Genomic DNA, 11767 nt, shown 5'->3' on the forward strand with positions numbered 1-11767 from the left:
GATGGGGTGATTCAGTTGGACTCACAGCCAGATGTGTAGCCATCTGTTCCACCTTTGTCAGCATCCTCCACAAAGAAGCTAAGTAACCAACCCAGACCTGCTCCCTTTGCAGGGAACACAACACAAATAAAGCCTTAAGATCAATCTCTGGCCACGCCAAACAAGACCTGTTCAAGAGAGAGAGGTTTTCTATTCAATCAAAAGGATTCACCAGGGGCTCGTGTCTTAAACAGATGCCTGCTGATTTATTCAGAACACTGATAGTGATGGACCTGCCATTGTTTTGAGGAAGTATTTACTTAAAAATGTGCAGCTGGAAAACCTTGTGTGCCCCATTAAGTTTCTTTTCAGGCTATTTCAATTACATGTAGTCACATGTAGTCTTTGAAGAACATTTTACAAAAAGTGCAATTACATTTGTGTACAGAATGGGTTTATATTCGGAAAACGTTTAATTAAACAACACTACTAATTATTTCTACTAAGTAGTTACTGTATGAATCATGTGGAATGCACATTACAGTCTTCCAATTGAAAGCTTGTCAGTGGGCCTGGCATATTCAAATATTTTTCTGGCGTGAATGAACATTTTCTCAATTTAAAAGTTGATACTACTCACAATCTCACAGATGTTAGTTTTCATTATATATTTTCTGGTACTTACCCATAAAATAATTTTTTTAATGAAATATCTGCAGTAAATGGACACAAAGTAAATCACAGTAACTATCAGTCAGAAGTTGAAGTAAAGTTTCAATGAACACCCTCCTACACTCTACCTAACTCTAAAGGGCAGACATCTTTATCAGACATCTAAGTGTTTCATCTAATATGAACATGCACCCTATCATCTCAAGCTGACCTTTCAGAGCTCTCACACACACAACAAGGACTAGTGTATCTTCATCTAGGACATAGAAGAATCCGATTGGCTAAAAGGGTGACCTGTCACTCCTGGTCTTTCACTGTAAACAATGACTGTGTTGTCATCTCAGGAGACAACAGGGGCTCGGGTGGCTAAGTGATACAGCACAATCCAAATTAATACTGACCCACTAAATCTTCCAGAAATGACAACAAGTAAGGCATGAATGGAACCTTGTTAGTAAAGATACAGCAAAGGCCAGAAAACAATGTTTTTAGTCAATCTGACATGCTGGATGAGAACAATCCGTAATGAGAACAACTTTATTAGCATTGCCCCAGACTGGTGTCTTTGAGGGGTAGTAGCCAAAGGAGATGCAGCAATGGTTCTGAGGTGGAGTCCCCTCAGAGCTGTCAATAAAGCCAGCATATCAGACCACGCTGCCTTCTCTATGCTCTCCTCCCCTGGGACCAGTCCAATACACTGGGCCACAAACAGGATGCAGTCACTCATCCACAGAGACATCTCATGCAGGTCTTGGCAACTCAAAGAGAAGGGCTGAGAAGTGAAAAATGAGAACTGTTTAAAAAAAGTATTTGAACCAAAAAATAGTTGGAATGGAGAACATGTCCACTGTATTTGGCTGACAGTGAGACCTGACACACTGGCAGGCACAGCAGGCACCTCCAAGCCCTCGTCTAACATAATGAGACAGCACATCTGGGTATGCACCATCATCCGGAATCTCTTGTCTTGATGGAAACCTTTTGTCATGATTCCCAAAAATGTGTGACAAAGTGACCAGGTGTCTTTCAGTTATGTGATTAATATAGTTCCTTTCCAGTAAATTTGAGATTTTTTGATTTGAGAGTCGACAGGCTTTAGTATATCACACTGTGGAGTTTCATTTACAACTGCCAGGATTTGATTCACATGAGTGTACCTCTCAGCCTGTATCCACAGGGGCCTGCATCTCTATATTCCAGATTGTGTCTTGTTCTAAAAGCTCAGTTCCTAACAGCAGATTGTTTCCCTCACCCCACGGCTCGCTGGTCTGGTGTGTGTTTTCCTCCACTCCGTGTGTGACATATGCAGCATGGACACATTGCCTGCCCAGACTAGTCCCTCTCAAGGTGCATGTTGGAAAGAGTGTGTGTTCCCGGTGTGAGCTCACATCTCTGGACCGCATCCTGTTCATCAGTGCCCCCTGTGGTGTCGCATCTGCCATCGATCCCTGAGGCAGGCATAACTAGCCGCTCGCTCTCCGGCCCACAAAGACACAATAAGGCAGAGCTTAGCATACGTCCCTACGGTCCACCAACTGATTGAGTGAACACAAAAAGGCAGTAGAGAGATAAACAGTGTGTGTGTGTGGAGGGGTGGATCAGTGAGTGTGTGGGATCAACTAAGATATTCATGAACAGCCTCTGGATGATTTTGAGGTAACATGACCCCTCCTTTAGAGAAAGTTCTTTACCCTGTAACCTGGAAAGGTTTCTCTTTTCTCCTGGAAACGAGACAGAAAGACAACATAAGATAAACTCAACAAAATGACAGAGGAAGCCTAGGGATTAAACCCTTTTATGTGACAAGAATGATAGTAATTTTTCCCTTCAAGTGCTCCTCAGATATTCGATGCCTGTGAGAGGCTTGCCCCCTTCACATGCTCATACGTACAGATTTAATAGTAACTCTGACCTTTTGGTATTCAGTGGATCATATTGGTATGTCCTTGACACATCTTCTCTGGTGGATAGACCAACCACAGACCAGCACTCACACAAGATTTAGCTCTGGGTTGCAAAGATTACTCCTGGGGTAAAGTTTGACGGTTATCTAAGAGACTTCAGGGTCCTGATGGACCACACTGTCAGGCTGAGGAATAGGGAGGTCAGACAGCAGGTCAGACCGATAGAATATATGGATAATACAGTATATGGATATAACAGACAAGTCCTGCTCCAGCCATGACCACTCCGGCAGAAAGTCTACCTTCAGTCCATAGTCTGATCAGTTTGCCCCAGCCACATACACACACTCAACATTATGGCAAAAAGTTAAAAATCTATCTAAGATCAGAACTCATAACAATTCAAGATCACTCTGTTCTTGACACCAAAGTAATCCTCCCTAACTTTTTTTCAGACCATTTTATCCTCACCATAAGGTCTGCAAAATCAAATATCAAATGATTCCACATCTGCATTTGATTCAGGCGTTAGGATTGAAAGACCAGCTCAATCTTCTTCTATTACGCTTGGTCTCAGGCGATACCTGACGCTGACAGGGGAAGGAAGAGATGGAGGGAGACAGAGATGGAGAGAAGGAGATAGAGTGAGATGATGAGTGAGCTGTAGCATATAGTAGCTGTGCACTAATCACCGTCTCTGCCTGGAGAAACACACAGACGGCTCCAAGGTAATTGAGAGATAATAGGATTCTCACACAGTGAGCCACACCGCTACTGCAGAGATGACATTTTAAAATAAATAATGCAAACTTCTGTCTGTCTCTCTCGCTCATAATCTCTCTCTCTGCGTGGGGATTCCAGTGCACGCCTGGGTCTGATGAGCAATGGACGGAGATTCATTTTCTGTCTGTAAGAACAGAGCAGTCACCTTCAGAGAGGTGACAGATGACTGACTGGTTTTACGACAAAACATTGAAGAGAGAGACAAAAAGAGAAATAAATAGACCTGCTTTCCAACGTATCATCATCTTTTGTGATGTTTCTCTCATCTGTGTGTGGGTGCGGGTCAATACATTGTAGAATGCATTCAGTGGCTAGTGTACATATACCTTTAATGCTGAGTTTGTGTTCATGTATGTTTATCAAATGTCAAAAAGAGAGTGATTTTATTTCATCTAAATTCACCATCCAAGTAAAAAATGTATGTATGTTAGCTTAGTGCTCAGTTAACATGCAGTAGGGCTTTCAGGCACCCAGAATAACATTAACAGTTCCTTTAGAGAACAGCCTTCCTGACCTCTAGATCTACACATCCAGCCCACAGCACTGCCTATGCCTGTACCCGTCACTCACACTCAACCACCCTGACCCCTGTCAGGACAGTGTCAGTGTGAAGAAAAGGGCCAGTGTCACTTCATCCATCCACACACACAAACACAACAGTGTTTGTTTGTTTGTTTATTTGTTTGTGCCTTTCTGTGTAACCCTTGTCTTCTTTCATCCTGTCTTTAACTCGGTGGCTGGTCTTCCCTGTCAACACTGGAGAGTCTACCGGCCTGGTCAGCTGTCCACTCAGGTGTTGGTGAGTGTTACCTCTGACTGCTTCACTGGGTCGTGTCTCCGCCTGTCTGTTCCCTCAGCCTAGTCTCTCTGAACACTCACAAGTCAAGGTCCAGTAAACTTTAAGGACCTCCCAAGCATCTCTGCTTGACTCATCTGTGTGTTTTTACACTTCTTCTAAAACCTTGGTTTCACAGAACTGCTTTACCTCCTTGGGGAATTATATCAGAAAACTAAACATGGCTAAATGATCTTTTCCCATGTGTTGGGGACAGGTTGTGGTCCATGTGTGTTCCGCTGCCCCATCAAAGAGAGACAACAGTCTCTTGTCAAATGAGCCAAGATTAATAACACAAGGAGTTGCACAGTAAACCTTGCAACTACAGTAAAATTCACTGTGACTGCACAAGCTGTTGTCACATCAGTAAACTGAGTAAAGTTAGCTCAGCTGTTTTAAACTTCCGGTATTTCATGTCCACAGCGCAAAACTTTTACAGTGCAAGGGAAAATGAATAAAGAGTCAGAGACAGGAAGATTTAATAGTGGATGGTGAATAAGCGAGGCATCATTATGTTCCGTGGTCTGCCTGACGATGGTATATATTTAGCCTGTCCTCTTATCCAGTACACACTGCAGACCTTCTCGCTAATTGTTATGCTTTGTAACTTATAACAGCACTGGTATCCTGTCTCCTTTGTGTTGTATGGGCCTGTTTGATGAGAAGGAAAACACAGAGTTTGCTTAATCACAGCCTGGCACCTCAGAGGGAAACCTCACCCAGACACCAATTCCAGAACACAATCGTGATGAAAACTGCAATAGACAAAAAAAACGGTCCCATGCAAACATGGCAGTATGAGGGTTAGTTGGGTCGGGGGTGGAGCCTCTTGAATGTGGAAGGTCACGTTTTAAATTCTTAAACATAACAGGCTTGTTGCTGAGTTTTTTTAGATTGCAGGGTTTCTTCCAAAGGCTCTAAAACTGTGAACAAGAGAACAATGTTAACTAAATCACAGTTCTGTCCTACTAAGAGCTGAGAAACAAATAGCAGATTTATTGTAACTTGACAGCAGGATGCATCATTAACTGGTTTCTTTTATCCTCTGCAATTAGTGTAGCGTTTGTGAAGCTGAGAGAGGCAGTCTGGACTCCAGAACAGGTCAAACATGCTCTGGTGTTAATTGTGCTACTGCTGCTATCCTTTTTTCTTTACTGTTCCATGAAGAAGTCAGTAATCACCAGCAGTATGTGTTTTATCTAATAATGTATACATTCATGAATTGGTTACATATCATTTCCACCTCTCTTCAACATCACCTTTGCCATCATCTCACATCTTCCACTCTCAGGAACTGACTGATACATGTATCATTGTCCCATTTGGTGATTGAAGTAACATGTTTGAGAAAGCCATGAGGGTAGGTTCTTGAATGTGAGGTTCTCTTTCTCAATAATCCTAGAGCAGATTGAAAGAACCTGTATTTGGTTGACTTGGGCTGGGTGTAGAGATATCTATACACTCACTCAGTGCCTCATGTCACCATCTCAGACTAATGGAATAAATCACTCCAATAGGAGACCTGATGGCCTTAAAATAGCCTTGATATTTTTCAACCTTAAGTTTGATTGGGCTCTGAAACATGAGAAGTATTGAAGGTGTCAGCACTGTGAATACAGTTAATCACGATTACAAGGTGCATTCCCACCTTATCTCTCCGTTGGCTGAGGTTAACTGTAGGTTTTCAAGACGAGTTTATCAATAATCCGAAAATATCTGACACATGGCGCACGGAGCTTCACACAAGAACAGAATTAAGATGAGCAATGCGTTACCTTCGGGCTCATTTGATGTCCACCTGGGGCCAGCCTCGCACCTTTGACGCTTGACGGAAGGGGATATATCGCCATATCGATGAAACTGTTGTAAAGTGTTTTTGCTACATTACATTAGATAATGGTAATATTTGGACAATAAGGGTTGACTAATTGAAAAATCGACTTCCCCTACTTTTAGATACCTTATAGACCAAACGTGTCCGCATGCAGTCTTTTAAAAAAGACTCCAAATTAGGCGTCAATACTAAGTGCATAAGGAATTTAATTGTTTGTTTCCTTTTTTGTGCTCTATGCGGGATGGTTTAACAAAAAACGTATGGATGCCATGACATTTGAATGAAGCGCACCCCAATGTGTTTGAATGACACTTTATTGGATGAATGCTCTGTCAATTGAAGTCATCATCATTAGATTTCCCTCTCAGAAACCCAGTTACAGGCCTAATTCAGATTTGGATGAGAACCTGACAGCGTCCTCTGGAGTGTAATGTACAACCGGATGCGCACGGATCTGTGACATCAATGGAGACGAGGAATCCTGTGAAATTACTACAGCGTGGTTGGTGTGACGAGGACGGCCGGTGAGTATAAATAGCTAGAAGAAAAGTATCTGCACATACCTCTAAACTCGGTTTTACCGGGTCAGTAGCCGCTGCGAGAGACAGAGAAAAACCCTACAGCCAGGTGCAGTTTAAGGTTATAAACAGTGCAGCGAACAACTATAAAACGGACAAAGTTAATCTTAAGCAATCATAGGTGAGTTTGATTGTTTTTAATGAATTTCTCAGAAATTATACAACATCAACCTATGTATGTGAAACTGTGTTAATAATACAGCCTTTGCAGTGCGCACCGATCTCTCCTGGAAGAAAAAAAACATCTCAAATTGCCTGTGGTGCATTTACTTGTAATCATTGCGGGATGTGTCATTTAACCATTTGTTTTAACAGTAAGTTTGTCTATATTCCTTGTGATTTTCGTCACAGGAACTTTTGCCATGAAGTCTGCGTGCCTGCTTGTCCTGGGTTTTCTAACGATCTGCAACCTGGCGATGTCTCGAGGACAGGAAATCCCCGTCGAGGATGAAACGGGGGACCGAAAGACTATTGACGACATCATACTACAGAGAGCGGAGAGCCTTTTTCTCCGTTCAATTCTGAAAAAGATACAGGACGAAGATGGCTCAAACGGTGCGTAATGGAGTACTGTTTTGGCACAATTGTTTTGTTGTTAGGGTTACGCGGACACTCCAACACACAGAGAACACACATTAAACTTTTTTTTTCTAGAAAATAGTTTACTTTGTATTCTTCTCTAAATCCCTTCATTCCACAGTAAATTGTTTATTAATATATGGTCCTCTTAAACGAATCGGTTTATTTTAAGAACGTGCTCTGATGCACGTATGTGTATTGAGTTCCATTTCATTGCTGTAAAACAACACATTTGATCAGACGAAAATTCTTTCTTAACCTAGCCCATGGCTTCTTGAAATAATAGAGAATAAAATATGTATCCTAGAAGCTCAGCAAAACATTTGGTGAGTCCAAGCAAAGCGCGCGGGGAAAATGTTTATCCAAATATTTGCATGCATTCCAGTGAAATCTCAGCACGTTAGGCCTATTGCAAATTCGCCTGTTAAAAGACAGACATTGTCCAGATAAAGATTCCGAAAGTAAATCTCCTTTAATTTATGAGAAATATGTCATTTTACGTGCATTATTTATGGGCATCGTGCAGTGCAGCATCATTTTGTTTTGACCATGTAGCCAAAATATATTTTAAATGACTGTTACATTTACAGAGGTACTTTCCTCTCTGCCAGAGTGGATGGCAAAGCGGCAACATCCCGGCAAAAGATTCAACGAGGACCTGGAAAAGCGACAACACCCAGGGAGGAGAGACGATGACGACGAAGACTACTCGGATGTCCAGAAGAGACAACACCCGGGAAAACGCGAAGACGAAGTAGACTCATTCATAGAAGTCCAGAAGAGGCAACATCCCGGAAAGCGCTCAATGTTAGAGCAATTTGCTGAGAACCCGGCACTCCTGAGCGAACTCTCCAAACGACAACACCCGGGCAAACGCTACTTGATGATGTACAATAAACGCCAGCATCCCGGAAAGCGAGACCTGGAGGATGAGCCAGACGCTGAGGATCTCCAAGACTTGGACAAGCGCCAGCACCCCGGCAAACGTTATTGGGATAACATGGTCACGGATTTAGATGCCAGCAGTCCATGTGATGTGCTGGACCCTACGAGCTGCAATAAGGCAAACCTGTTGCTCGAGTTATTAGACAACGTGACCAAGAGCCGGGCTGAGGAGAAAAGACAACACCCGGGCAAAAGGCTCGCGCCAGACGAGGGTGTAATGGAACAACAGTAAAATTAATCAGAGTATTTCTCAAGTGCTGTAATGTAAAGAATACAATGTATAGGCATACATTATGAATAAAATTATAGTCAATCAATTCACTTGATCAACCCCCTTTAATTGAAACATGTGTACATTTTCTATTAAGTCCATCCTCACCATGTTAGATTGCATAAAGTTCTTATACAAGAAAAACAACGAAGGCTGATATTAAGGAACCACTGTATGGATATAGCGAAAGGAAAATTTGGGATTGGATATTAATCTGTCATATAATTGTTTTAGCCTATAAATTTCAATCCACATGCAGTTTCATAGTTAACAATAGCATTTTAATTTGTCTTTATTATTTAACCTTATTCTCAGATGTAAGATATAGTTTAAGTAAATATACCCTGCAAACTAAAGTAGGTGAAGGGATTATTTTTCTACATAAAACGTGTTGCATGGAGTAGGCTACAGTTTTTAAGTTACTGTTGTAAAACTGTGTTTTACCTTTGCCTTTTAGCTTACCATATATCCATAATTATGTTGAACAATAAACACATTGGTACAGATGACCGGTGTATACATTATTATTCAAGTAGAACTTATAGCCACATCATTACCATAACATTGAATAGGTTGATAAAATTCCCTTGTAGTGATGCTCTGTGAATGCACCGGTTCAATGAATGATCCCCTGACCAAAAGCTGATTGGGTGTTCTAACATAACAATGTCAGGATATCATATTTTTTCTCAGTTAATGAACAAAAGTCAATAGACAGACCTTTTGCATGTCAGCTACTCTCTCATCCCAGGTTAATTGACCTTATTCCATCAACGGAGGACATGTGCCTGATGTAGTAGGCCAGGGCTCTTCAATTAGTTTGGAGCTGGGGCCGGTTCTTGAAACTGAGGCAAAGTCAGGGGCCGGAGGATATGAGTAATCACGGTAACAAATAAAGAAATTACAACAACGTACTGAAGGAGTCAATATATTATATTTTGTAAGTGCATATAACAACATATGCCCAAGAGGCATAGGCCCAAGGATTCAAAAATCTTATATCATATTAACAGACAATTGGAGAAAATGCAATTAACTAACAAAAATGGAAGACTTAGGGCGGTGGGGGTCATTTTAGGGCTCTACCAACTATACATGACTTTAAATAGAACAAAATGATACATACACAAGCTACTATATGTATTTAGAGATCACGATTCTGAACAAACAACTAAACAAAATAAAATTATTTATGTGAATTGCTGAAGTCTATTTAAAATGTTTAATTAATCTGAATTATTAAAGGGAGTCAAATGGCTGAGCGGTGAGGGAGTCGGGCTAGTAATCTGAAGGTTGCCAGTTCGATTCCCTGTCATGCCAACTGACATTGTGTCCTTGGGCAAGGCACTTCACCCTACTTGCCTCGGGGGAATGTCCCTGTACTTACTCTAAGTCGCTCTGGATAAGAGCGTCTGCTAAATGACTAAATGTAAATAAATAAAAACTTGGTTTGAATGCATGATTCAAATACTTCACTTGTTTCATGGATGAATCAGCATTTTTGAATTCTCCTGAATTAACGATTCAATTACTAAATGTTCCCCAATGACAAAACATTTTTTTAAGTTATTAGGCGCGTTCGACATGGACTGACTTCATGCAGCACCCTTGAATCTGAGAATGCCATTGGCTGCTTCAAGTCAGCCGGGCTGCAGGCGGCTGCAGACGACGCCGGCGCTGCATGAAGACGATCGCATCTAAAATATCATGGTCTGGGTGAATACTCGATTCTGATTGGCTGCAGCCAATCAACCAAGTAGTTCCAGCAAAATTGTTCACCTTTCTAAATTATTGAGCTGGCTACGTTGTATTTGTATGAGCAAAGAACATCTTTCCTTGGTATGAGCCTGTACAAAGTGTCTGAAATAAGTAACAATAACATCAGGGACGCAGTCAAAACCTCCGTTTACAATTTTGAGAAAGTTTACCAAGCTAACATGTAATTACAACAATGAGTGACTTCAATATTTCTTTTAACCTATTTGGAAAATGTTCCTTTTCTGAATTCACTGTGTCAGTCAGTGTCACGTAACCGCTCATCTCACATCCCATTCGATTCACCTCGCTAGTCAACCTAGCTCTACTTCAGACATGCTGCGGCCAACACATAAAAATCTTGATTTGATTTGGGGACAATGACATGGCTAGATTGCTGGCTAGTCTTGTTGTTAAACATACTGTCAAATTATAATTACAGTTTGGAGAATGTCCACTTTGATGCGATCATCTCACATCCATTTGCTATCCAACCCGCTACACATGCTGCGGCCGTACTGTAGCCTAGTACTAGTATATGGCCGATACCTTGTTCGTGAAAACCTTGATATTGATTTGGGGACAATGACATGGCTTGTTAGCTAGCTAGTCTTCTTGTCAAACATATTGTCAAATTATATTTACGGTTTGTCAACCGTACACAATGTTCTTGTCTATGAATCTTGCTAGCATAACTTAGCTTTCTGGCTAATAGCTCAGTCCTCCGCTGCACGTAAACGGGCGGGGCCCCCTACAGGACGGGGCCCATGGGCTGGAGCCCAGTCAAGCCCAATGGTAAATCCGGCCCTGGTCACGAGTGAATTTTTTTTTGTCACGAGTGAATTTTTTGGGGGTCATAGTCACGAACTGAATGAGGTTACCGGACCACACTCCGGGGGCCAGTCCAAAGCTGTTCGGGGGCCGGATTCGGCCCGCGGGCCGCCTATTGAAGAGCCCTGTAGTAGGCTATCGAAACCATGCAGCATTTTATTAAGCCCATGAGAAAAGAAAAGACCTCATTGTAAATGTGTAATTGAAACCCCTGAATGGGAATCTGAAATGCAACACTTCAGTGCTGTGGTAAGTGTTCCTAGGTTTGGTAAACAACATGTTTACCAGCTGTTTGTAGCATCTGAAGTGACAATTAACTCACGATTCGCACCACCTCCACCACAGGTTTTACAAACACATTTAGCATACTGGGGAGTGAAGACATATTAGATAGTACCCAATTGCTGTGAAAGTACCAAGTCAATGAAGGGAATCGCCAAGTACAAGTTCAAGACAAAATCTACGTATTCATTATGGATCTATAAATCTTGACCATACTTTATGTTATTGCATATATCCAATAAATGGCTTGCAATCACATACAATTTGGTAATGCCATGTGGGCAAAAGCTGAGGGTTGTTTAGAAAACTTCACTGCCCGGGTATTGACACAAACCTTATTTTTGTCCCCAAAACACCCACACACACACGCACTCACACACACAAACTATCCTGTCCATTAGTGATGTTCTTTTCAGTGTAATGCCAGGATGTGTGTGTGTGTGGGTGTATATGTGTATCAGAGACAGAGAGAAAGTGGAGTGGAGAGGGAGTTGTAAAGATGTTTGACACAGTCTGTAG

General features: G+C 41.7%; 1 protein-coding gene across 1 annotated transcript; it reads left to right on the plus strand.

The window, feature by feature from the left end:
- The first annotated feature begins 6566 nt into the window (after nucleotides 1–6566).
- trh (thyrotropin-releasing hormone) lies at nucleotides 6567–8422 on the plus strand. The gene is made up of 3 exons (XM_067240573.1): nucleotides 6567–6706; nucleotides 6937–7140; nucleotides 7755–8422. The coding sequence occupies exons 2-3, from the start codon at nucleotides 6948–6950 to the stop codon at nucleotides 8339–8341; spliced, it is 780 nt and encodes a 259-aa protein (XP_067096674.1). The 5' UTR covers nucleotides 6567–6706; nucleotides 6937–6947; the 3' UTR covers nucleotides 8342–8422.
- The last annotated feature ends 3345 nt before the right edge of the window (nucleotides 8423–11767 follow it).

This window comes from Osmerus mordax, chromosome 7, assembly GCF_038355195.1.
Source record: "Osmerus mordax isolate fOsmMor3 chromosome 7, fOsmMor3.pri, whole genome shotgun sequence".
Lineage (NCBI taxonomy): Eukaryota > Metazoa > Chordata > Actinopteri > Osmeriformes > Osmeridae > Osmerus > Osmerus mordax.

Excerpts from the sequence above, each read along its gene's own strand:
- trh (XM_067240573.1), top strand. The coding sequence starts at position 6,948 with ATGAAGTCTGCGTGCCTGCTTGTCCTGGGTTTTCTAACGATCTGCAAC. Across the intron at positions 7,141-7,754 it reads GGACGAAGATGGCTCAAACG|AGGTACTTTCCTCTCTGCCA; the intron begins GTGCGTAATGGA and ends TTACATTTACAG.